The sequence below is a fragment of the Pteronotus mesoamericanus genome, unplaced genomic scaffold, assembly GCF_021234165.1.
Source record: "Pteronotus mesoamericanus isolate MK-2021 breed Mesoamerican mustached bat unplaced genomic scaffold, CSHL_Meso_final contig_134, whole genome shotgun sequence".
Taxonomy (NCBI): domain Eukaryota; kingdom Metazoa; phylum Chordata; class Mammalia; order Chiroptera; family Mormoopidae; genus Pteronotus; species Pteronotus mesoamericanus.
Genome location: NW_026555061.1, coordinates 4,836,407 through 4,863,243, shown reverse-complemented (window position 1 = coordinate 4,863,243; position 26,837 = coordinate 4,836,407). Strand labels below are relative to the sequence as shown.

Genomic DNA, 26,837 nt, shown 5'->3' with positions numbered 1-26,837 from the left:
TGGTTGAATGGACCGTATATTCCCATATTTGGGTATGTATTTCCTGGGTGGGGTCTTCTCATGGTTTCAAGTAGGATATTTATCTGTGTTTCACCAACAAAACAGAAACCACTCCAAGTGTTTCAAAGAGAGGCAATTTAAGACAGACACTTGTTTACAAAACTCTTGTGGCCAGGAGGGCAAGGCGCGCTAGAATGAGAAGAAGTGTTTACCCAGAACCAGAAGAGGCCACAGCTCCGAGCGGGGCCTGAGAGCCTGCTCCTACCGGGAAGGTGACGGCACCTTCGCAGCCATGTCCCTGTGAGAGCTGTGCCGGCGCCTCTGAGTGGGGATCGAGCGCCTCGGTCCCTGTGGCTCGCAGCCAGGCTTCTTCATGGCACGGGGAGAAGCCTTCCCCTGCGCCTGCCTCCCGTCTGGCTGACTGGCAGAGACTTTAGGGAGCCAGGTGGCACGGGGCCAGGGACAGGTGGTTTTCAGGGTTCGGCTCCTGGTGTCACAGGAGAGAGCCCAGAAGGACAAACGTGTGTGCTTTCTCAGGATGATGTTGGGAGATGTGCTTCTTCACAGTGAGGGAGAAAACCAAGACCGAGGATGACTCAGGATTGAGGGGACGGGACTCAGTGCGAGCAAGAGGTCCTGGGAATGTTGGTGAGACAGAGCGGGGCGTGTCAGGCGCAGCGGGCGGGCAGCAGGCCCGGCCTCGCGGGCGGGTGGGCACGGGGGGCGGGGGGCTGCGGGCTCTGGGCGGGGGTCCCTCAGGAAGAGGGAGCAGGAGCCCGCCTGGGGTTTGTAGGAGCTCACCAGAGAGGCCGACGGTTCTGCCAGCAGGCGGGAGTCCGGGCAGGGGGCGGGGGCGGGGGGATTAATGATGAGTATGTAGCAAACAAAGCAATAAAAGCCAAGGTTCAGGAAGAACAGCGTGTGAAAGGAAGGAAGGAGGCTCACAGTATACTCTGTGGCTCAGCTTTCAGTAATAGTTACATGGCTGGAAGGATGTGAATGTCGACTACTTGATTTCATAGAAATGCAGTTAAATGAAATTTTAAGGGAAGAGAGAAGTTGTGTGTTGGGATGAGGAGAGAAGTGAAGAGCAACACATCTTCATTGTTTATATTAAAAAGTCAGTAGATGATAGTTATAACTAAAAGAAATCAAGAAGTGTCAATGTAAACTAAGTTATTTAGATATATGAAGATAAATCTAAGGGGAAAACAGCTAAAATAGTTGAAAATTATCTTTAAGGAGCTGGTAGAGGTAGACAGGGCAAGGAACTTCTGTTTTTCATGACAGGTCTTATAGTATGAGCTTAAAAAATCTATTTATTATATTACTGTGGTAAAATATTAATGTAATATTTTAAATCCACCAACTAAGAGAAATTTTTACCAGATTGAACATTATCACCTGTGGTTTAATAATGCCAACATGAACATTGCTTTGCATTTTTAAATTTTTATTTATTTATTTCATCCTCCCCTAAGGATATGCTTTTTTATTGCATTGAGGGGGCGGGGGGAGGGGCGGGGGAGAGAGAAACATTGGTCAGTCCCCTTGCACCTGGGCATGTGCCCTGACCAGGGCCAACGCTCCCACCCCCCGAGCCACCCCGCCAGGGCAACACTGCCTTTTATTAACTCTTCTCAAGATCTTATGTAGAAAGCACACATTTGTACTATCTGATCTAAATATAGAGACTTAGTGATTGCTCAGGTTGTATTTCTTGACTCTTGTATTCTGGGTTCTCTTAAAGTCCAAGTCAGATAATTATCAATGTATTTTAAAATTTCTTCATAAGTGATACCAGAAAATGACTACTGAAAGTTCTTGACATATATTCTAGACAGCTTGATATTCCTTTGGATGTTTTATTTCTTTAAGAAAACATACTCTCTGCTCCCAATTTTACTGCTTTTGGGATCTTTTCTGTTTCCCTGGACCACAATTCCCCTATGCATTTTGGTTTGATATCATTGTGGAGAAGGAAATAAAATAAAGAAATAGAGAAAATAAACATCCCAGCAAACCATTGGCCATTGTCCAAGGAAAGCTGGGAGTACAGCGAACTGGCAGGGTTGTAGGATTTGGTCCCACAGGCAGAGTTTTAGGTGGTGGGGTGATAAACTCCACTTGGTTACAGGTCTAGGTTAATAAGGCTCAAAGAGAAGAGAGGTTGAGTTGTACAGGCTTTGTGATGAGAGAAAGAATATCTGATTCTAGCCTTGCATTATCAAAGCAAAACTACAGCAGATTTCTCTTAGTGTAGTGGAATGTCTTGTTTCTCCACTTGGAGGTAAATCATCTTTTCTTTGTTTTTTCTTGGCCTGCAGTAAAAAAATAAAATAAAATAAAATAAAATAAAAATTAAAAAAAAACCCCAACAAAACAAAATTGAAGAAAACAAAATTGAGAGAAAAATTAGGAGACCCAAAACCAAAATAGAATGGATAGTAAATAATTACAACAGGAAATGGGTATAAGGTTTATTAGCTTTGTCTAGGAGAGTATTGCAATGAGTTCTGAGTAATGATTCTAAATAAGAGCTTGGTGAATAGCTAATGTGGATGGAGTAGTTTCTAAAACTCTGTTGTAAGTGTGAGGCTGGTCTAAGTACACTATTTCAGGTGTCTGCCCTTTTCTGTAATAAAGAATGTGGGAAATATCTAAATTTAATCTTATATCAGTTAAAAATGAAGATTTCAAAACCTAGACAACGTTATCATCAGTTCTCCAAATAGAAGTTGAGAATTATTTTTTACTGAAGTTCATTTGTCTTTCAGCAGTTGGATAAGTGAAAAATCAATTCCAATATTTGTTCAAGTTGCAAGTTTCTCAACCATCTTGTCTTTGTGAATACCAGGATGTTGCTAATACTCATGGGAATGCTTCTTTCTTTATTTTGTTGCTCCCAGATGTGTGCTCTTGACATGTATGTGCTGATAGTGATCTTGAGATTCGGTGCACTACTGTGTCTCCAGGCTCTTCATAGAATTCCCCCCTCCTGGAGGTACTTAGTCCTGCCTCAGTTTCTGGGCCAGTTTGAGATGGTGAGAGTAGCCAAAACTTACCTGAATTACCCAGTGGTGCTGGAGTCCTCTCAGGCTCCAGATGTAGTGGCCCAGGCAAATCTGCAGAGCTCCCAGAGCATTTATGCCAACAACAGCAATAGCAGCAGCAACAACAATAGCAACAATGTCAGCAACAACAAGGACAACAGCAGCAAGAACAGGAACAACAGCAGGAGCAACATCAGCAACAAGAACAACAGCAACAAGAGTGGGAATGACAACAGCAACAATAGCAGCAGTGGCAACAACAGTAGGAACAAAAGCAGCAAAGACAACAATGGGAACAACAACAGCAGTGACAGTAGCAACAACAGTAATAGAAACAATGGCAGCAACAATAGAAATAACAGTAGCAACAACAACAGTGATAATAACAACAGCAGGAACAACAACAGTAACAACAGCAGAAACAATGGAAATGACAGCAGCAACAACAGCAGCAGCAGCAAGAGTAGCAACAACAACAGTAGAAACAACAGCAAAAACAACAACAGTGACAATATTATCAGCAACAACAGCAGCAATAGTAGCAACATCAGTAACAGCAATAATAGCAATAACAACAGCAGGAATAATAGCAGCAGCAACAGCAGCAGTGACAACAGCAACAGCAGCAACAGTGACAACAACAGCAGAATCAACAAGAGCAGGAACAACAACAGTAATGGCAACAGAAACAACAAGAGCAACAGCAGCAACAGTAATGACAACAGCAGAAACAACAGCAATGATAGCAACAACAATAGTAACAGAAACAATGGCCACAACAACAGCAACAACAACAGTAGCAGCAGCAACAACAGTGACAATAACAGCAGAAGTAAAAAGAGCAGGAACAACAACAGCAGTAACAGCAACAGAAACAATAGAAGTGACAGCAGCAACAATAGGAACAATAGCAGCAGCAGCAACAACAGCAGCAACAGAAACAACAGCAGCAACAACAGAAACAATAGCAGCAGCAATAGCAACAGTAGCAACAAGAATAGCAACAACAGCAGTAACAGTAGCAGCAGCAACAGTAGCAACAACAGTGGAAACTGCAACAGCAACAATAGCAGAGGCGATAACACTAACAGCAGCAGCAACAGTAGCAACAACAGTGGAAACTACAACAACAGCAACAACAATGGTAGGAACAATAGCAGCAGCAGCAACAACAGCAGTAACAATAGCAGCAGCAGCAACAACAGCAGTAACAATATCAGCAACAGCAACAACAGCATTAGGAACAACAGCAAAAACAACAGGAACCATAATGGCAGTGACAGCAGCAACAACAGCAACAAAAACAATGGCAGCAACAATAGCAACAATAACAGTAGCTGCAGCAACCACAGTGGCAACAATAACAATGGCAGAAATTACAAGAGGAGGAACAGCAACAGTAACTGCAGCAGAAACAACAGAAGTGACAGCAGCAACAATAGGAACCACAGCAGCAATAACAATGGTAGGAAAAATAGCAGCAACAGTAAGAGTAGCAGCAGCAATAGCAACAGTAGCAACAACAGTAGCAACAATAGTAACAGTAGCACTAGCAACAGCAACAGTAACAACAGTAACATTAGCAATAGCAATAACAGTGGAAACAACAAGAGCAACAACAAGGATAGGAACAATAGCAGCAGCAGAAACAACAGCAGCAACAGAAACAACAGCAGCAACAACAGAAACAATAGCAGCAGCAATAGCAACAGTAGCAACAAGAATAGCAACAGCAGCAGTAACAGTAGCAGCAGCAACAGTAGCAACAACAGTGGAAACTGCAACAGCAACAATAGCAGAGGCGATAACACTAACAGCAGCAGCAACAGTAGCAACAACAGTGGAAACTACAACAACAGCAACAACAATGGTAGGAACAATAGCAGCAACCGAAACAACAGCAGTGACAATAGTAACAATAGCAGCAGCAATAGCAACCATAGCAACAACAGTAGCAACAACAACAGTAACAGTAGCAGCAGCAATAGCAATAGTAACAACAACAACAGTAACAGTAGCAGCAGCAACAGTAGCAACAACAGTGGAAACTATAACAATAGCAACAACAGCAGAAACAATAATAGTAACAGTAGCAGCAGCAGCAATAGTAGCAACAACAGCAGTAACAATAGGAGCAGCAACAGTAGCAAAAACAGTGGAAAACCCAGCAACAACAAGGGTAGGAACAATAGCAACAACAGGAAGAGCAGCAACAACAGTAACAGCAGCAACAGCAATAGCAATAGTAGCAAGAACAGCAGAAGCTACAATAGTAACAGTAGCAGCAGCAACAGGAGCAACAACAGTGGAAACTACAACAATAGCAACAACAGCAGGAACAACAGTAGTGACAACAGCAGCAACAGCAACAACAATAGCAACAACAGCAAAAGAAAGAACAATGGAAGTGACAGCAGCAACAACAGTAACAGAAACAATAGCAGCAACAACAGTAGAAGCTATAACAGTAACAGTAGTAGCAGCAACAGCAACAGTAGCAATAATAGCAGAAGCTACAACAGTAACAGCAGCAGCAACAGCAACAGTAGCAACTACAACAGTAACAATAGCAGCAATAGCTACAGTAGCAAGAACAGCAGAAGCTACAACAGTAACAGTAGCAGCAGCAACAGTAGCAACAACAATGGAAACTACAATAACAGCAACAACAGCAGGAATGACAGAGGTGACAGCAGTAGCAACAGCAGCAGCAACAGCGACAACAGTAGAAACAACAATAGCAGTGACAGCAACAATAACCTTAACAGAAACAACAGTAGCAACAACAGTAGCAATAGCAGTAGCAACAACAGCAGAAGCTACAACAGCAGCACTAGCAGCAGCAACAGTAGCAACAACAGTGGAAACTACAACAGCAACAATGGTGGGAACAACAGCAGCAACAATAGTAACAATAGCAGCAACAACAGCAGAAGTAATAACAGTAACAGTAGCAGCAGCAGCAGCAATAGTACCACCAACAACAGTAACAATAACAGCAGCAACAGTAGCTACAACAGTGAAAACAATAGCAACAACGGTAGGAACAATAGCAGCAACAGAAACAGCAGCAACAACAGTAACAGTAGCAATAGCAATAATAGCAAGAACAACAGAAGCTGCAACAGTAACAGTAGCAGCAGCATCAGTAGCAACAACAGTGGAAACTATAACAACAGCAACAACAGCAGGAACAACAGTGGTGACAGCAGCAGCAACAGCAACAATAGCAACAACAGCAGCAGAAACAACAATGGCAGTGACAGCAGCAGCAACAGTAACAGAAACAATGGCACCCAAAATAGCAACAACAGTAATAGCAGCAGCAACAACAGTGACAATAACAACAACAGAAATAACAAGAGCAGGAACAGCAGCAGTAAGACAGCAGAAACAACAGAAGTGGCAGCAGCAAGGACAATAGGAACAACAGCAGCAACATGGCAGGAACTACAACAGCAGGAACAACAACAGTCACAGCAGCAGAAATGAGGGAACTGAGAGCAGCAACAATAGGAACAACAGCAGCAACAAGAGTAGCCAGAAACAATATCCACAGCGACAAGAATGGCACAGCTGCAGCAGCGACGGCAGCCACGTGGTTGACTGGTCCCGACGTGCAGCCCGGTGCTGGGCGCCCCACCTCCGTCGGCCCGCTTGGGATCCCAGCCCCGTGGGCGGAGGCGAGTGCCTGCGCCCGGCCCTGGCTGCCCAGGCCAGCACCTCGGCCCTCTTGCTTCCTGGCCGCCTGACTCAGGGAGAGCCCTGTGCTCACACTGGCCTTGGCTTTTTTCGGTTGTTGAACGGAGTTAATGAAGATGCCTGCTTCGTAGAGTTGTTGCAGGACCCGGTGAGAAGGGCTTGGAAAGTACTAGTGGAGAGCACTTAGTAAATATTAGCTGCTCCCAATTTTACAGAAAAGGAAACAGTCTTAAGAGAGGAAATAAAGGATATATCAATGTCAAAGGTCTGTCTTTTTAACAACGGTGGGCTCCGTGCCCTTAGGAACCAGACAGCTTCGGTGGTGGGGAAGGGGTCCCGCTGGGCCCTGTCCTCGCTGGCTCTCCCGCAGTGCGTGACCCTCCGCCCGGGGTCGGCTCTGCTGAGCGAGGCACCCTGCGCGCCCGCCCCCTGGTCCCAGCCCTCCCTGCCTCCTGTGGGCTGTCCCCACCTGTCCTGCAGCTCCCCAGGCTTCGCACAGACCCGCCCCCTGCCTTTGGAAGGTCAGCTGGGTAGAGTGACACAGAACAGAACAGTGGGCATCTTCAGAGGAGTGTGTGCAGGTCACATAAATAGAAAGAATGTAAAATAACAGAGTTGATCTCTAAACTCTCTCGTTAGCCTGCTGTGAACCAGCCTACGAGAATGGAAAACTCTCGCAAGTATAGGTGTGTGCGTACATCACTAAGCTGTGCTTCCCTGTCTCAAAATATGCAGAACACATTTTAAAATTGCTTTCCAACAAAACACCTAGGTATGTATTTTCTGTTTTATGGAACAATTATGACAACTTCTATGAATAATGGCATTGGCTCCCAGACACGGTTGAAGGGCCAGGCGCTTTACATGCATGATCCCACCTAGTCATCACAAACACCCAAGGAGCAGGGGCTGCTATCCCCACTGACGGATGAAGACACAGAAGCTTCGAGGAGCTAAGGCACATGGAGAGGACATGTGGGGAGCTCGCCGGAGGGTCTGTGCCCCTCACCCTAACCCCGGCGCTGCTTGGAAGAGCCTGGAATAACCTCTGCTGGGGATGCTGTGGAAGGGACTCGGCGTTTATTCCAGTGTCTGGTGAGCACCTGCTCCGGGCTTGGCTCTAGAATAGGGCCTCACACGGGACACAGTCTGTCCTCAGGGGACATACTTGTGTGTGTGGGACACCGTATGGAGCATGGGCTGTGGGGAATGGCTGTCGGGATCAAGGGTGTCAGGCTCAGGTGTCTACGTGCCCAGGCAGAAAGGACGAAGGTGCTGGCCCAGGAGAGCAGGGCCCGGAGGGCCTGTGGCCTGCTCCCAGGGCACGTCCTCCGAAGGGCGGAGCCGCCACGCAGCTCCTGCAAATGGTCAGCGAGGGGAGTGCCTACCCTGTGTGACCCGATCCTCTGGTGGTTTGTTTATTTTAGCAGGTCCTGGAAATCCAGTTTGTGTGGAATTCCCCACTTCAAAAACGGTCGTGTGGGCCAAGCAAGGCCCTGGAAAGCCCGGTGTCCTGCGGGCGGCCCGGGTGACGGCCGGATGAATCCCAAGGCTGCCTCCCCCCTGAGCTCCAGGTCCTAGAACAGCCTCCCCGCCACTACGATTCCCCTGCGGCAGCGTCCATCTAGACGCTGAGTGCGCGCGAGGCGAACGTCTTGTGGGATGAAATTGTGGTAAGTTTCAGTTCAGTTCTGGGCACCAGTGGGCCAACGTGGAGTATGGATGAAATTAATACAAATATCTAAGCACACCCATAAACAAGCTTGTGGGGGTATGTCATAGACATTGCTCTTAGATTTTGAATAGTATGGTTCAAAAGTCAGAAAGCACAAAAACGTAGGCATAGAAAAGTCTTTCTCCCACCCGTAACCCACAGCCACCCAGGCCTGTGGGTTACGCCCACAGCCAGTGTCAGCGTCCCTGCACAGCCTTCCAGAGATCCAAGCGCATGTGCGTACGCATTTCTCCACTTTTCCCCCACACATAGTAGAATTTATACTTTCTATTCTTTGCTTTTTTCCTTTAGCAATAGGTCTTGGAGAATGTTCCTTAGCTGTGTATAGAGAGCGGTTTCATTCTCTTAAATGGCTAGATGATATTTTACTGAATGACACATCAGAATGTAACTATCTCACCGGTCTCCCAGCTAAAGGCCATCCGGGTTGTTCCCAGTCCTTTCTTACATAAATCATTGCCTCGGAGAACAGTCCCGGGCACTGATTATTTCGCACATGTAAATTCCTGGATGTGTGGAATTGCTGGTCATATTGCCCATCACAGAGGTTTCCAGTTCTCACCCTCCTGGCAACCGAGGGCGCTTTCCCCGCATTCCTTCCGACCACAGGCGCCCACACAGTTGATGGCCAGCGGCCCCAGTGCGCACCTGTGCCGTGCGCTTCTGCCCTTCTCTTGTTAACAGCGAGGCTGAGCGTGTTGTCGCACACAAGGTCTGGCGGACGTAACGCCTGCTTGAGTGTGGTTGGTAGGGTAATAATATGGGCGTAACGATGCATAGTTTTACCTTGAACATTTCACCTAAAATGTCACATAGGGTGCTGGAGTGTGATATTGTTATGCTGCAGAATGACATGCATGTGCTTTTGTAGTAAAAGATTTTGTAATAAGAAAGGGGCTTTATTTGTGCCTGTATTTAAGAGCTCTTTTTTCCCCCTGAATTATCTGTTCAAATCCTTTGCTCATTTTATAAACTTCTTAGAGCTATTTACATATTGGGAAAATTAGACCTTTGTAGAGGCATAAATATTTTCTCTAAGTTTGCCATGTTATTTAAGCTTATAGTAGTTTTAAATGCAGAATTCTTCATTTTTATGAAGGAAAACTTATGGATCTTTATTTTAACAGGTCCTGGATTTTTTGGCCATATTTCAAAGATCTTCCCTACTATGAAACTAGAAAGGTGTTCTCCTATAGTATCTTCGCTATTCCTTCCTTCCTTCCTCCTTTTCTTTCCTTCCTCTCCTTCTTCCTTCCTTCCTCCCTCCTTTTCTTTCCTTCCTTTCCTTCTTCCTTCCTTCCTCCTTTTCTTTTCTTCCTCCCCTCCCTCTGTCCCTCTCTCCCTCACTTCCTTCCTGCCTTCCTTTTGGCGTTCCAAGCCTGAGTTCGCTTGAGCTGACCTGTGTGTGGTATGAGACACACATTCTCCCTCACCCTTCCTTCCAACTGGCTGCAGAGTTGGCCGAAGGCCTCTCTGTGCTAGGGAGCGCGCGGGGGCTTCCGCCCGTACCTCTGCATGCTCTCGACCTCTTCGATCGTCTCGGGCAGAGCCTTCCCTCTGGTCTCCGGCAGGAGCAGCACCAAAGCCCCGGAGGTCAAGCCGAACACGGCTGAAAGCCAAACAGAGGCAAATCACACTGAGAAGGGAAGCATCCGGCTCTATAATTAGGGCTCCCCTTATTTCTTAAAACAAATTTGGGTGATTTCCTATACTTAAGAATTTCTTTGCCATCTGACAGCCCTATTCTCCACCATAAATATTTTGCTGATCCCAAGCCCCTGTTGGATTACAATTCCTTATAGGGAAATGAAATACTTCACATTTCGAGTCAAGTTTATTCTAGGCTTGAGAACCTTGCCATAATATTAAGATACTTTGGAGTTAGAAAATAACTGAAAAAAAAAATCAACTCTAAGAAAAGAAAGAACATAACACTGCCAATATAAAGTATTTGGTAAAGAAAATTGAGTCAGAAACTTGGATTGTTACTGGCAAATAAAAGTAATGAAGCTCTTTTAAAAGTGTTAGTATCTAACAGCATTAAAAAGTATAGCTAGGACTTTGATTTCGAATTCAGGTGTTTAATAAACTCCAGTTCTTCTTTTCTCTGTGTTCAGCTCTAATTTGTTGCGTGCGTTCCAGGGTGGGGTAATAGCAAACATTGTAGTGTTTTTGTTTCTTTAAATTCCCATTAAGTTTTGGGGATGTTAAGGTTACATTTCAATGTTCTTCTGTAGTAGAATGGAGGAAGTGGGATGTAGATGCTCCACAAGTTTTGGAGTTTCAAAAAAAATAATGCACATTGGACTCCATTTTTGCATCCTTAAAAAATGGCCGAACCAGGGGCCCCTGCGTTCAGTGGTCCTGGCGCCTGCTTCCGTCTGGGCCGCCTCGCTGAGCCTCCGGGCCCCCTACGTAAAGTGGGGTGAGAGGCCCCTCCCAGGCTTGTTCTGAGACTGAAATGAGCTCCTATCTGTTAACTGCTCAGAATAGTGCTCTCCGAACCTCTGAAGACGCCCTTGGTTGTAACTCATACAAACGGTAAACACGCTCAGCTGGCGCTGACTCTCCGGAGTGAGTGAGCTAGGAAGGTAATGCAACAGAGGGGTCAAAGCGTCGCCCGTTGGGCACTTCGTACGTGCAAAGACAAGCCTGACCCGCCGGGGCCTGCCCTCTCCCCTGCGGCAGTTCTCTTCCAAGCAGGACTATCCAGTGTATTGGCGTGGTAAGTTTCGGACTTCTAGATTTCTATTTCTGGTCACAAGACCGCAATGAGCACACTAGTGTGTGGAAAAGGAAGGAAAAGAAGCTAAAATGTACAACCGTTAGTTTTGATTCCTGTTAGAGATTCAGATGAAGAGCTGACGAGGGAAGATTACTAGCAAAAATAGAACAGGGAGTTGTCGTAGAGCTGACTGTAACTGTTGAAAGGCAGCCCTGGCTGGGGTGGCTCCGTGGACCGAGCGCCAGCCCGCACGCTGAAAGGTCGCCGGTTCCGTCCCCAGACGGGGCGTGTGCCTGGGTTGCAGGCCCGGGCTCCAGTTGGGGGCGACCTCGGTTGCCTCTCTCACACTCATGCTTCTCTCCCTCTCTTTCTCCCTCCCAGCACCTCCGTTGAAAAACAAATAAATGTCGAAAGGCAATTACGATCCTTTATCTTTTCTGAGGGAAGGTCCACCGTGGTCCCTCTGGGCCCCGGGCTTGACATTGCTGTGTTAAATAGCTGAGAGGGTCCTGAAGGACCCGTTCTGCCCAGAAATACCCCCCTGACCCTGCGGAGACTGGCTGCCCACCGAAGGGAGTGGCGGGGATCCAGGCACGCCCACCTCCTCCCAGCAGGGCGGTGGCCCGGTGGGCGAGACGGCCCGTCCCCGGGATGGCTGGGGGCTCTGGGACCCGGTGGGGAAGGGGCAGTGCCAGCTACCCTGTGGCCAAGCCGTGGTCCTCTCGGGATAAGGGGCCGTGTCCCACCGACTCGGGTTGCGGTGGCGCTAGGTTGGGAAGTGGGGGGATCCCTCGGTCCTGCTTCCAAGGCGAGTTCTGGCTGCGGCTGGGAACTTCTCCCAGCAGGTGTGCGGAGGGGGTCACCTCCCTTCCCCAGTCCCCAAGGAGAGGGGCGGGCAGAGATGCTTGGGTGTGACAGCCCGAGCGAGGAGGAAGCCGACGGCCCCGGCGGGCACCCAGCAGGGTCTCTTCCTCCCTCCCCGCACTGTCAGTGAGGGCCCGCTGTGAAAAGCATCCCAGGTTTGTCAAATTAAAACTGGCTCAGAACGCGTCGTAAAGGGGACTGAAGGGGGTGCGTTGAGGCGCAGCGGCCGGCGTGAGGGGGTGAAGGTTCTGCGTGTGAATCTGTCACCACATCTGTGTGGACGCAGCTGCGGGCGAAGGCTGCGGGTGTTGAGTGAACGGAAGCGCCCAGGGTTCCCCTTTCACAGTCTGGCCACTTTGTGTTCAACACAGGCCTGCGTGTGTTAATTGCAGATAATTAGCGTTATCCCGGTCACTTTCCCTCGGGCAGGCCGGGCGGGCAGGGGAGGGCTCCGCTGGCACAGCCCTGCAGAGTTGGGGGAAGGGCCTGAGCAGCCGAGGAAGCGGGCTCAACCCGGCCCCGCATCCTGTGTGCTGGCGCGTGGCCTTTGTCCCCCAGGTCTGAAAGGCCCTCTGTACAGTGACAGCCTGCCCTTAAAGCCGTGAAGTGACAGGTTTGCATTTCTCGACCCGGGGCTGTGGAGGAGGCAGAAAGAGCGCGCTCTTCGACCACGAGGCCCACGGAGGTGGGGGCAGCAGCCAGCGGCCTCCTTTAGGAGCCTCTTCCCACCTCGCTCTTTCTTGACATTGTGCCGCTTCGGGCAGGTGTCCCAAGGGGTTCGCACACTTGAGCGTTAGTGGCTTCCGACGGTGTTACTAATAATACTAGTGTTACCGACATAGAAAGCCTCACTGATTGCCGGTCGCATATGGGAGCTATTAACAGGTGCCTACGTTGAGGTAACGGAAGGGAGGTCCCTAGGGAAACCAGTTTTCATTCAAAGACATCTCTCAGGATTTCTTACCAAAAAGCACCAGTGGAAGTTCGTGCCAGATGTCAGTGAGCCGGTACACCAGGAATGGCGCGATGATGCCCCCGATGTCACACATGGAGGAGCTGACGAGGACGCCGAGGTTCCTGGGACACAGGGCACGGGTTTAACCTTTTAATTCCTCAAGGGACAGTGGTTACTTCCCATCCCCCCCCTCCCGTAGGTAATTCCCCAAATCATTAAAATGTTTGTGAACTGCAGAAGGAAGGGTCATGTCGCCCTGACCGGTGTGGCTCAGTGGGTTGGGCGTCGTCCCACAAAGTGAAAGGTCACTGTTTGATCCCTGGTCAGGGCACACGCCTGTGTTGCGGGTTCAGTCCCCTGTCAGGGTACATGCAAGAGGCAACCCGCTGATGTTTCTGTCTCACATCGATGTTCCCCTCTCTTTCTCCCTCCTTTCCGTTTTCTCTAAATATAAATAAACCTTAAAAAAAACTGTTCATGTTATTTTCAATACACACACATGATCTATGCTACATCTTCCATTTGTATTCTGTTATGTTTGTTTTATATTACCTTTCTTGGGAATTCTTACTTGGGGGGCGGCTTTCACTTCCCACCTGCGCCACCTGCTTCCCCGTTCCCGCAGTCCCGTCTGCGCTGTTCCCAATCACTGTCCCTGGAGGCTGCGGGGCCACCCTCGCTTGCAGTTCAGTGTCTTCTGTCCTCACCTCGCATTTCTGCCCTTGACCCCGGTCTGTGAGTGTGAGATGTGACCCAGCAACCGCTTCTAAGCGTTCTCCTCCTCTCTCGTCCTGTGCTTTGGAAAGTAAGCTGCCGTCCGCCGGCACCTGGGGTCGTTCTGGCCAAGGAACAGATGCCCTGCCCCGCTTCGTGCTGGGAAAACGCGCTCACCTGATGAACGTGGGGTACAGCTCTGTGCTGACCAGGCAGAGTATCTCGAAGGCCACCGTGATCCCCATCCGACCCAGGCACGTGACTGTGACTCTCAGCCATTGTAGATCTGAGGGGAAACACACCACTTGCTTGTGCGACAAACACACCTGCGCTTCAGAGAGCGCTCCCTCTGGGCGGGGGCGGGGGGGCTGGCCCGGGGAAAGTCCACATTCCGGAATGGGGAAAGCAAGGAGCACGGGTTCTTCTCCAGGCTCAAGATGATGTCAGCACATTCCCCACGTCGGTTTATTTTAACTTTAGACACAGCCGTAATAATCTTTTAACTTGAGACCTTGGTCATTCATGACAACAGAATAAGACCGGTTTCCGAAGCCGGGCCGACTTGAGTCTGGAGAGGTCACACAAAGGAAATAGCGAGATGTGGGCATCCTCTAAGCAGTTGCTGATAACTGAAAGATTCAGGCGAAGCTCCGTGTTGCTAACAGGGTGCTGGGATACAGGGCTTTGCTCGCCTTCACTGAGAAAGAATCTTAAAAGGGAAAACAGGACCTGAATAAGTGTTCATTGATGGCGTTCACTTAAGTTTTCCCATTCATTCTGCGGATGATGTAAGGAGTTCCAGGGAGCCGCCTAAACAACCCCTGAGAGGCGCTGGGGGAGGACTCTAGCCCGGGCCTGCTCTTCCCCACAGCCCAGGCTCTCTGCCTGGGGCCGGCTGGACGGCCTGTAGCGTGGGCCCCCCGCACCACGTCGGCGCACAGCTGGGTGCAGCCACATTGCATCAGAGCACCACCGGGTGCGCTGGTTGTGGAAGGTGTATGTGTTTGTCAGGAAGGCACTAGATACAGTGTTCGTTCTTTCCAGATCGGTCTGGATGATAAATGACACGGTCCTATCAAAGGGCAGTGATGCTCCTGTTTTTTGGATCTCGGAACACAAGACCCTCACTTGGTCCACTACTCACCCTCAGGGATAAAAACTGAGGCCAGACAGGCCGCCCCCGCCACCACATTTGCCACAGCCCACGGGAGACGGCGGCCGACGCGGTCGATGGTGAGGATGATGATGAAGGCGGCTGGGAACTCCACCAGGGCGGACCAGAAGAAGTCCAGGTAGATGTTGTTCCCTGCCAGGCTCACATGCATGATGAGGCCCTGGTAGAGGGCAGAGTTTGTGAACCTGAGCAAAGAGCAGAGCCCCGGTCAGTGCACGTGAGAGCAAGTCACCGCAAGGGGGAGGCTTCTGGAAAGATAAGAGTGACCACAGGTCACCTTCTTGGGATCTTATTGCCACTATTCCCTCCATTGTCACGTTCACACTGTCTGACCCACTCTGGTGGCTGGCGGTGGCCCCAGAACCAGGGGCAGGGGAAAGGAATTAGGGTCGTGTTCCTTGGCCAAGTTTGAAAGGCAAGAAGAAATGTCTTAGTGGAGTGACTTATTTAGTAAAACTACACAGGTCACTAGTGGTTGCTCATTACTTCTCTGTGGTCAAGGAACTGACCACTTCCTTCAAATGCTGGGAAACCAGAGGGGCCAATGGCCACGGCCTCTCTTCTTAATGATTTGCCTTCTGCCAAGATACAAATACCATCTTGACAGTGTTTCTAGTTTTGTTGACTGAAAGTGCTCATTGTCTGTAATGGAAAACATGAGGATAATGTACAAGAGTCACTATTACTCAGTTATGAGTTTTTTAATGCAATGTTGTGAGGGTTGATTAATTCCTGAAGAGCTTTGCCTTTTTTTTTTTTTTTTTTAAATTCTGAGCTTTGCTTTTGCAGGGCCTATGGCTCCCGTCCTGGCTGGCCTGAGTCAGTCCCGGGCAGCCCTCGGCGGAGAGCGTGCGCGCTGGAGAGGGCCGGTGCGGCGCTGTGGCTCGGGCCACGCAGGCCCCCTGCAGGCAGCGGACGCGGTCAGGCAGGAGTCCCTGGGCGGTGGGGCCACTGGCTGCGTCTCACAGTTTATTCTTGTTCTGGAGTTATTTCTCCAGGCAGAAAAGGAAGGGGAGAAGCCCTTCCCCCTGGCCCTGTGCGGTCAGGAGAGGTCTACACCCACCACCGATGGGTCAGTACCGGTAGCTCCCCGTTTTGACTACCTATTTTAAGAACGTGGGTTCCTGGGCCTTCTCTGGATTTATTGAACAGTCCCCTTGGTGGAGAGGGTCTGGCCTTGATATTGAAAAATCTCCCACAGGATTTCAAGGTGGAACCCTGACTGAGAATGTGCTGACGCACAATGTGGCGCGAGAAGCCGATGTCAACAGCTGCCTGAGAAAAGTGGTGTCAGGAAAACCTGCTGTGCGGGGCGCACCTTCTCCCCGCCAGCGGCGCTGACGCGGAATTAGGCTGTGTTCGAAGGTATCCGGTTCCCTTCCCCAAAGTGGGCGGCTGGCATTAAAGGAACTGCGAAGGGTTTTCAAGTGAAGAGCATTCCTTACCAGTTGTACATCAAGATCAGAGTGTGTTTCCGTATCTGGGGGGTTCTGACCAAGTCAAGAAACGAAGGATTCAGCTTCTCGCTGACTTCCTCATCGGGACTGAGGCTCTGAGGGAGGAAACCATAAGAACCGCCTTTTACATGGAGTGAGGGTTCCCTGGGCCCTACAGGGAGTAACGGCAGCGCCTTCACACGCACTAGCTCCTTTCACCTTTACGACTGTCCTGGAAGTTAGGGTCTGTGTTTTCCACCCCACTTCGCAGGGGAGGAGGCTGGGTCCAGGAGGCCAGACAACCCATGCACATATATAAAATGATGCTGTGTGGGTAGCGCGTGGCGGCGGGAGGGGGGTGAGGGTAAACCGAGGCCCATGCGACAGAGTGTGAAGGACCGAGGACCTTGGGGAGGAAACCTCTCGCGAGATGAGCACTGACCAGACTTATTGCCGCTACGTGAGCTGTGACTCCTGTCAAGGTATGTGGGCCCGCCCACACGTGCTTTGTCCCTGACCAGTGTCTGCACAGACCCACAACCTAAGAACGGGCGCTAGGCCGGTCACTAGTGGCAAAGAGTGGGTATCGCAGCCGCCTGGAAACCAGAGAGGCGGCGGGGGGTGGGGTGGGGTGGGGCGGGGGGGCGGGGGGGGGGGAGGAGACCAGGCCTCAGAGCCCAAAGCCTCATTCTCAGTGTCATGCCAAGTCCCAGGTTCTTCCAGGTTCCTTATCTCAGCGCCTCCGTCAGACATGATTTACTCCTATTTCAACACAGTTTCCTAATCAGCCTGGTTCCCTCTGCCGGGCCCTGTCCGACGAAGAGGTTTAAGTTAAGGGGTCGTGAGGCCAACTGAGGACAAAACGCAGGATGCGGAGACATCAGCCTAGTCGCTCGCTCCGTTCAAGAAGGCAGGGCGTCGCTTAGCCGCCTGGGGCACGTTCTACCCAGAATTTTTAACTTCTAGGAACGGGTTGTGTTTGAAAACCTGGTTTCCTGATCTGGGAACCGCCCTTCTGAGGAAAACCCCCTTCCCGGGGTGCCGACGGACACACGGGGAACCAGACGTGGGCGCCAAGGCACCGGGGCAGCACAGGCCTCAGCGCACAAGGCGGAAGTGCCTCGTTTGACTTTTAAATGTGTTTTTGGTTTCCTTTTAGTTTTCTGCTTTCCAGCTCTTTAGAATATCTGAGCGGGGAACCGTGTGTCTTGGCAGAGCAGAAGCGCCCATGGCCTCTGCTACAGCGCGAGCTTCCTGCCTCCGCCTCCTCCTCTCCCTCCCCCTCCCCCTCTGCTGCCACTGTCTCCTCCTCCTCCTCCTCCTCCTCATGGGCCCCAGGTGACCGATGTGACATGCAGCTGCTTGCTCACCTGAAGAGACGCAGGCATGGGTTTTCCATTCTTCCTCGAGATCTGCTTCAGGACCCTCAAGGCTTTAGCGCTTCTGTTCTGGGAGATCAGCCACCTCGGGGACTCGGGGATGCACCTGGGGCGCAGAGTGCGCGTCAACAGTGCTGTTAGTGACAGGCGAGTCTTACGGGCCCCCTGCCCCCCCAGCGGCCGGAACCAGATTTCTGTGGGGGGCCTGACCCATCGAGGCACCGACAGAGGGAAGAGGGTTGAGCAGGGGCTGCAAAGCCAAGAAACCACTGACAAAGTGAAAGGGGCACCTGCTCCCTGGGAGAAAACGTTGGCAAGTCATACATCCGAGAACAGGTGAACGTCCCAAATGTATAAAGAGCTCACGCACTGAACTGCCCAAAACCAAACAGGTCACTTTATAAAGGGGCAGGGGATCTGAATAGATTTTTTTTTTTCCCAAAAAAAGAGATAGTTGGCTGACAGGTCCATGAAAAGGCGCGCGACATCGCTGATTGTCAGGGAGATGCAAACCAAAACCACAGCGAGATACGCCTGTTGGAATGGCTGCTCTCCGGGAGACAGGCCACAGCGGTGCCTGTGAGGGGTGGGGAAAGGGGGCCTCGTGCGCTGCTGGCGGGGGCGGCGGTCGGTGCGGCCGCTGTGCGGAGCGGAGTGGGAGTCACTCAAAAACTAAAAAATAGACCTACCATACGACACGGCCATTCCACGTCTGGGTATTTATCCGAAGGGAAAAAACACTAGTTCAAAAAGATATATAAACCCTCATACCCACTGCAACACTATTTACAGTATGCAAGCTACAAAAAATGACCCGTGTCCATTGATGAATGAGTGGATGAAGAAAATGTGTGTGTGTGTGTGTGTGTGTGTGTGTGTATAATTGAGCCATAAAAGAGGATGAAATGTTGCCATTTTTGACAACATGGATGGACCCGAGGGATGTTACACTAAGTGAAGTATATCAGACACAGAAAGACAAATACAGTGTGATTTCACTTACAAGTGGACTCTAAGGGGGGAGATCAGGCTCATAGATACGAGGACAGACTGGTGGTGGCCAGAGGCAAGGGTTGAGGCGTGGGGGTGCGTGAAAGGGGTGAATGTGCCCAAAAGTACAAACTTCCAGTTATAAAATAAACAAGTCCCGGGGATGCAAGGCACAGCATGGTGACCATAGCTTACAATACTGTGGTGCATATCAAAAAGTTATAAAGGGGGTAGATCTCAACAGGCCTCATCCCAAGAAAGAAATTTCATAAAATTGTGCAGGAGAAAATGCGATTCTTTCCTCCTTCCACTGTCTCTACTCAGCCTCAGGCAGGGGGCCTCAGGTGCCCCCCCTCCAGAGTGTTCCCAGGGGACAGCTGAGTCTGAGGTCTGAGCCCCAGGTCTGAGCCGCAGGTGTGCTCAGGGGGGCACCAGGCTTCTCTGTTGTGAGAACTGACGGCAGGTGAGGAGGTGGGAGTCCGCGCACCATCGCAGGGGAAGCGGAGGTTCCGTCCATGTTGTTCTGAGAGCCGACTTCTTAAAGGAACAAGGGAAGAGCCTGAGATCCGATGGCGGGAGAACTTAGAAACCAGGCTGCCCAGGAGGACCCCGGAGGGGCCGCACACATCCTCGCGCAGGGCTGCGGCCGCTTGGCTCTGTGCCTGGAGAGGACTTGGGGCCGCTGGTCCAGGGGGGTGCGTGGAAGACAGACTGGACGGCTGTGGGCGTGACCCAGGGAGACGGGAGTGGCTCTGAGAGGCGGGCTCAGGACGGGTGCTTTTGTGGGAGCGCGGTGGGAGAGACGGATCAAGGACTTCAGGAACAGAGGCGGGGGGCGCTCAGCGGTGGTCAGTCCCCGCCTCCGGCGTGGACCCTCTGGGTTTGTGGTGACATCGCAGGGAAATTTTTCTAGGTCCCTCCTGGCTCACGTTCAGCGCTGGCCACACGCACTCCAGGACGCAGAGTCTGTCCGGCCAGCCGGTGCCTGAGCCGGAGGGCCGAGGAGGGGAGGGACCTGGTGACCAGGCCCGGGAAGGAGGGAACGGGGAACGGTTAGCCCAGAGGCGGACAGTCCGGGTGCACTCGGGGGGCGTGTCCAAATGGTCAAGGAACTGACGGGGGTGGGATGGAACGCGGTTTTTTGAAGCTCCACCGGCAGCCCCGGGGACGCTGGATACGCCTCCCAGGGGCGTGAATCCTGGCTCAGTGAGCCGGCCCTCGCGGCCGAGCCGTGGGCTCCGCAGTGCCATGGCTCGCGCTGCGTGGAATGAGACCGTCGATGGCAGCGTTCTAGCAGAGGCCAGATGAGCATCTACCTGTTCAGGGCACAGCCACGGGCCCCCGGGCCTGGACAGGGAGCTGGGCAGGAAGCTGGGCGAGAGGCCTCTAACGTTAGCTGGCCTCAACATGCCGACGGCCCACAGGGACGTATGGTAAGCCACGCAACGTCAGGTCGACAGCGGATCCCAACAAGCAGCGACAAGTGAGAACCACAGTGAAGGGTGCACCCTGCCACCCAGCCGGGCGGGCTGAGCAGGGGTGGCTTCAGGGGAGGCGAGACTTGCCTGGCGCCTGGCCTCCCGGGCCTTCCACCGGCCCTCGGCCCCGGGAGCTCCTCTTTCTCTCCCCGATAGCGCCACCTCATTCTTCAGTCCCGGCTCCTCGTCCTTAGCTTGGTCTTCAAAAATTGGTGTTTTCTCCTGTTCTGCCCCGTTCCCTGCCTCTCTGGGTCCTGCTCATTTTCTCTCATTGATCTCACCCATCCTCACGGCTACAGCAATGACGTTTTTCTTGAACTTCTTCTGTGTGGCTGCCCCTGGGTAGCTGTGTGTCGATGTCCTTCCAGCACCTGAGATCCCGCACGTCCAAAGCTGACCTCACCATCTTCCTTCCACACTTGCTCTCCTGTGTTCCCATCTCTCTGAATGACGCCCCCCCCCCCCCCGCAGCCGACGCGCACCCTACACGCGGCACCTCCTCGCTCTGAGCCTCCACAGTCAGTCACCTGGCTGGGTCACTGTTGCTTTATTCTTCATGTCTATAATCTTTCCCTCTTCGTACCCACAGCTTCTGCCTCCATTCAGGCTCTCATCCTCTCTTGCAGGCGTTACGGCGATAGTCTCTCAGCTGACCCCCGGCCCCCGTTCTTCCCCCAAAACACCTGTTTTCTACTCTGTATCTTGAGTGATCTTTTGAAAATGTTGCCCCATCCTGGAGTGTGTCCAGTTGTAGGTAAATTAAATTTGATTCTGTTGAGTGCAAGTGGCAAGAAGTGTTCCTGAGGCGGTCGGGACAGGGGAGCTAGGTGGGCCTTTCTGTCAGGAAGAGCATTGGCTCTTTATTCCGAGGGGGACGCAATTACCGAAAGGCTTCTAAGCAGTAGAGTAACAAGGCGGAACTAGAAGCTGACGTGCAGCGGGAAGCATGGATTAGAGGGGGTGGTCGAGCAAGAGTCAAAGATCATGGCAATCCAGGCAAGAGAGAGGGGAATCCTCGCGGGAAGAGGGGGAAAGGGGAAGGGTGGGTCCAGGGAGGGAGCTAAGGATCACTCTTTGAGTTGGACTGGATTGTGGAGGAGACCCTGGCCTCCCGGGAAGGTTGAGGTGTTTCGCTCTCAGGCGACCCCAGGAAGAACAGGTAGATGTGCCCAGGAATGAAATGCAGGGGCTCGTTGCAGGGGAGAGAGGCTCGGTTGGCAACACAGCACCCCTCGTGCTTTGTTTCGGGCAACCTCACAGCGGGGCTTCTGATGGTTTCTGCTCTTTTCCATGTTCCCCGAGGGCAGGGTGACGCACACACGTCACTTGTCCTGAGAACTCTGATTGGTCGCTATGGTCTGTGTGGGGCCCCGCGTTGGCCGGATCTGGGGCAAAGATCCGGGCACGCGTGTGGGAAGTAGGGGCACGAGCACATGCTCTGCCTTCTCTGTCCTCAAGTTTCCTCTGAGACGGGACAGAATGAGAAAGGTAGTATCATCAGTTTCTTCAAAGGATGCCGCAGCCCGCGGAAGCTAAGGTAAACACCACACAAATGATGTGAAAATGTCAGCTCCAAGATACAAAACTCTCAAGCCTGAAGTAAAGGGACATTTGCTTTCCAAAGTGGTGGAAGCTCTTGTTTTTTTATCCCTGCAACAGGGACCTGGGCTTCCTGTGGAACAGAGGAGCTAAGAAAACCTTAGGAGTCAGAAGGATGGTGTGCGTTAGGGAAGGCAGAAATAAAATGTTTGCCATTTATTCCCCTTCTTGTTCCGAAGGGACTTACCAGTAGTAGAGCAGGAAGCAGAAGTTGGGCAGGGTAACAGCGAGCTGCAGCCACCGCCAGTGCGGCAGCACGTACGCCACCCCGGCCAGCACCAGCAGGCCCACGGTGAAGGCGACTTGGTAGAAAATGCCCACCGTTCTCCGGTAGCTCCGCCCGACGAATTCTGTAACTGCAGGGAGAACCCGCGTGGTCAGGGCGTCAGCGCAGCAGGGAGCTGGCTGCCCAACTGCGGGGCGCCGAGCAGGCCAGCCTCCAAATATCCAAATTCTAGAACTTTCTAGATGGCTGTCCACAATTTCAAAATGTCCTTTGAGGACAATTTTAGACTTAGTGCTATTGTGTTAATTAATGTAAACACCTTAGAATCCCACGTCAGACGGGGCGAAAGGCCTGTGATCATGAGCGAAACGCCTGATTTCTAGAATAATTTCAAGGGCAGATGCAGCTGTGTTTCAGAGACATGCAAAGTTTTGATGGAGAGTAATCAGGCAGCGATGACTTCAGGCCTGAATTAATGACTCAAACATTGAATTTAGGTCATAGGTGATTTTTATGGAAACGAATACCTCAGGATAACTTATTCTCTTTTGCAAGTTAAATATTTTCTTGGCAATTCTGTTAATGTGTGTAAATGGCTCGAAAGCCTGCCGGTGGGTCTCAAGCTGCCTGAGTCAGCCGGCGCTGGCTTGCAATGCCTGCTCGTTAAATTCTCTGGAATTTTGCATGGTGGTTGTTAAGCTCCCTGGCACCTTCAAATCTGTCATGCTGGGAGCATTTAGAACTCAGACGTCAGAAAACGCTTTAAATCAGGGGTTTTGTTTCCCAAGAGCCAGTTCATCGGCACAACGCTGCACACGGTGTGATAACCGGCCTTATCCCCGCCCACGGCTGCCTCACGGCAGGTCATGAAGTCTGTAGTGCGTGAATTTAGGGAATAGTTATTTTTATATCACAACATACTAGAATTGAAATTTCAGATATTCCACAGAGTTTTTGTATAAAATGTCTGATAATTGCATGAAAGGCTTCGACCATTTACTGTGAATTATCCAAAGGTATTTTAAAATGGAGCCAAACAAAATTATGCAAGTGCTCCACAAATAGAAATGTCTGTCTTTCAAAGTCATTGGGGTCATGCCTGGAACTGCAGGCGGTGGGGTGGAAAGAGGTCAAGGGGTAAGGGGCTCCCCCAGGACATTCAGAAGGGCTGGAAAAGAAATAAGTGCGAAGGGGTGGGAACTAACGGTTGCTGAAATTGCAGTCTGTGCAATTGAAGTCTACGTAGGTTTACATATCACGTGTTCTAGAAACCAAATTACTGACCCAATAACTGCGTTGAACCCCTTCGTTGACCAAGCGTATGTTAGGCGCCCTCCATGACAGGCCCCTGAGGGCATCGCACACCCTTCCTCCTGCATCTCACAGAATTCCCCAAACAAACTTCACATGATCAGATTTTAATCACACATAGTCTAGTTCTCTCACGTGTCCTGCGAGCTTTACTGTTGTTATTATTTCAATTTCAAAGTGTTTGCCTCCGTGTATATGGATGCTATTTTTTTTTAAATTTGACTTCAGAGAGAGGAGAAGAGAGAGAGAAAAAGATCGATGTGTGAGAGACATCGATCACTTGCCTCTCCTATGCACCCTGACTCAGAACCGAACCTGCAACCCAGGATGCGCCCTGACCAAGCATCGAACTGGTAACATTTTGGAATGCAGGGTGACGTCCAACCAACTGAGCTACACAGGCCGGGGCTGTGGGTGCTCTTTGAATGTAGCTGAAGGGAAAATAATGAGGGGGTTAAGCCCCAAGATCTAATTTTGGTGGCAATTTTTCCTGTATTGCCTTAGAGATGCCATGCTGTTAGAGTCCAAACCTCCCCTCCGCTCCCTGGAGCTTATGCCTGACTCTGGCTCCTCCTGAGCGGGCCATGAATGACACTCTTGGTCCCACCCGTGGCCGAGGCACCTGGATTGACCGAGCACCTGTGCTCTCAGTTTCCTCATATATAAACTGAGGATCACGGTGGTTTACTAGAGTGAATTTATGCAAAGCATTAAAGTCCCTTTTAAATCTAGCGTATCTCTCATCATCGAATTTTTCTTTTTATGCATAGGCCTCGCAGGCTAGATTTTTCTCTCTACACAATACCCCAGGTGCAGAAAACACAAATTCCTAACGAGTTATGTAAGCCTCTGCATGGCGTGAGGTCGACCCTCATTTCTGACTTGGCTGTTTTCTTTATAGGAGGGATGCAGAATGAGTAGACCGAGGAGGTTTTAGAAATTCCTGTGTTCCAGGGAAAAAAAAATACCTCCCAACATGGCCTTGAGGCCGAGTCCATTGCCTGCCCGGCCACCCCTACCTGACCCTGTTTCGGCACCAGACACCCTTGGTTCTCCCAGCTGCGGCCGCAGGCGCTCTTACTCAGGATGTAGCCTATTAACCAGCTCCCCTTGCTGACCAGCCCTTGGATCACGCGAAAAATGAACGACCACGTATAGGTCGGGGCAACGGCCAGGAGAACTCCAGATACAGCGTTGATGAAGATTGTAGCCAAGAGGCAGAGCTTACGGCCAAACCTGCAAGGCAGAAGACAGAGAGAGGGAAGCAAACTGGATTAGATGCTTGAAGGCCGCGGCTACTTCTGAGTTACCGGGACGCAGGAAGTGTGGATTCACACCCACCGGGAGAATCTGACTTCGGGTCAGTTCCGCCCAAGCCTTTGCATCAGTGCACAGCGCCCACATTTTAGGCGCAGGGGCCCCGCTCACCCCAGGACTGGAGCCCTACGCCATGGACGGTGCGGGGGGAGAGGGCGGCTCGCCCTGGCCACCCCCTGCTGGGGGCCTGGGGCCTGCCTGGTCTCCCATCACCGCGTGAGCTGGGGCCTCTGCACAGAGCGTGCCAACCAGCGGCCCACCCCGGAGCCTTCGCTTTGGGGAAAACAAAATGTATGGTTCAGCGTGTGCCCCGCATGTTTCCTAACACTGCTTTTGGACTTTGTGGTGTTTGCGCATCTCCATGGCAATGGTCTTTGGAGCCTCACCGTCCAGGAGTCAGTGAGGCCCCACTGACTGCCACCCCTCGGCCTTGGTAGCCGAGCACCCTGGGAGGGTAGCTTTCACATGTGCTGTTTGAGAGCCGTGGGCTTCATCAGCGTAGGGGCCCGGAGCGGGTGCTGCTAGCACGCAGGGCAGAGGGAAACTTGGGAACCTGCGCTGAACCTCGGCCTTCCCACCGAGCGTGATGCTGGGTGAGTTAGTCGACCTTTCTCAATGTCCTCCTTTGGAAAAGGCCTGCCTGACCCAGACAGCGCTGACTATGCCTTTGGTGAGTCCCCAAAGACTCACGGTGAGACTCACGGTGAGGGGACATGGTGGGTCCCTTCTCACAGCCTGTCACGTGTGCACGCACACAGGCCTCAAGGAGATGCAAAGCCAGCAAAACTTCAGACAACTGAAGAAAAACAAAACAGAGGCATGCGCACAGCTTTTTCAATAAAGGAGTGATCACTTTTACGTAGGAGATTTAAACATTATGAACAAAGTAATGAGACCATTCAGAAGGTGGATAATTGACCAGGGACTATAATTCAAGGACGCACTGCCAATAGAAAAGTGTAACTTCTCTCCTCCTCCTAGGGTGGCACGAGAATAATTAACTCATTTATTCAGCCAGCCTGGAGGCTCAGCGCCTGTCTGCCGCTGTGCGTCTAGGTGAGTGTTGCTCTCTGCGCCTTCGAGTGAAGGAGGGCGGAGAAGGAGCCGGGGCGGGTCGCACGGCCACACGCCGGAGCCCAGGGGACCTCTCTGGACAACCGCCCTCAGCTCTGAAGCGACAGAAATAGCAGCGAACGGCCTTCCTCTTTGCCCCGCGAGTCTCCCACACAGCATCCCAGGGAGAGCTCTCAAGGGGGACGGAGCCGTCACAAGAGTGGTGTGATGCATGGCGCCGGCTCAGCCCCGCAGCTGTCACCCTCCGTCCCGCGACCCCCGTGGGCAGGGCTGTGACTGGGCAGATGCCCCTGGGCCTGTGACAGATTCAGCCATCCCTGACAACCTTGTTCTCAATCCAGCCTGACAACAGAACATAATAGGACAAGATGTTCTACTCGTGTCTAACATTATATTAATGGGTTTGGGTTTAGCTATAGCTGGGACACCAGGCATAGTGTGCATCTGCTTTACCATTTATTTCAGAATTAAATAAATATTTGTATTTTACATAAAACTATGATATAATTGTATAGTTATAGAACACTACATATTGTATATTTATATAAAATTATGTATTTCTCCAAAAGTATGTAATTATATAATTTATATATATTAACTATCTCTATCTCACTAGGTGACTGATGCTGGAAGAGAATGAAACTGTCCAAAGTGCTGAGCGCAGTGCCTGGCCCATGGAAAACGTTCTGCAAACAGACAGCATGACGAGTATTAAGTACTCAGCCCCGATGGCCCAGTTATCTAAAGCACTTAGTAAGTGTAAAACAAATTTTTCAGTTCCTTTTTTTTTTTTTTTTTTTGAGCGCTCCTAAAAATATCTCACTGGTCATCCACAGAGGAGAGAGGTGTGTCATCAGGAACCTTCAGCACAGTGAGCCTCGGGCCCTGTAATGACAGATGAATGACAGAGGCGGGATAGCTGGGCGTCCCTGAGCACTAGAACTGGAGGCAGACCACCTGCTGGACGTCCCCCACCAAGCGGTTTTCTGCGTCTCTCTCGCCAGTGATATGGATGTCATGGACGTGGCAGTGATGCTCGTGGTGTAGACAGACCCGCTTCCCTTTCACCCCGTCTCATCCTGGGCTCCACACCTGCAGTTGCGGC

General features: G+C 51.0%; 1 protein-coding gene and 1 long non-coding RNA gene across 2 annotated transcripts in view; one reads left to right on the top strand and one right to left on the bottom strand.

The window, feature by feature from the left end:
* The first annotated feature begins 482 nt into the window (after window positions 1–482).
* On the top strand, window positions 483–26,837 carry LOC129088284 (uncharacterized). Its single transcript, XR_008530973.1, has 3 exons — window positions 483–648; window positions 26,349–26,485; window positions 26,569–26,837. It is a non-coding gene; the product is annotated as an uncharacterized LOC129088284 (long non-coding RNA).
* SLC22A2 (solute carrier family 22 member 2) overlaps window positions 1,528–26,837 on the bottom strand; it is a 28,952-nt gene continuing 3,642 nt past the window's right edge. The window contains exons 4-12 of the mRNA XM_054595537.1: window positions 24,423–24,577; window positions 21,992–22,160; window positions 17,729–17,843; window positions 16,368–16,474; window positions 14,893–15,107; window positions 13,926–14,034; window positions 13,044–13,156; window positions 10,000–10,099; window positions 1,528–2,321 (exon numbers count right to left, since the gene is read on the bottom strand). Coding sequence (XP_054451512.1) covers window positions 2,255–2,321; window positions 10,000–10,099; window positions 13,044–13,156; window positions 13,926–14,034; window positions 14,893–15,107; window positions 16,368–16,474; window positions 17,729–17,843; window positions 21,992–22,160; window positions 24,423–24,577 — 1,150 coding nt within the window. The 3' untranslated portion in view covers window positions 1,528–2,254. The remainder of the gene's footprint in view (window positions 2,322–9,999; window positions 10,100–13,043; window positions 13,157–13,925; window positions 14,035–14,892; window positions 15,108–16,367; window positions 16,475–17,728; window positions 17,844–21,991; window positions 22,161–24,422; window positions 24,578–26,837) is intronic.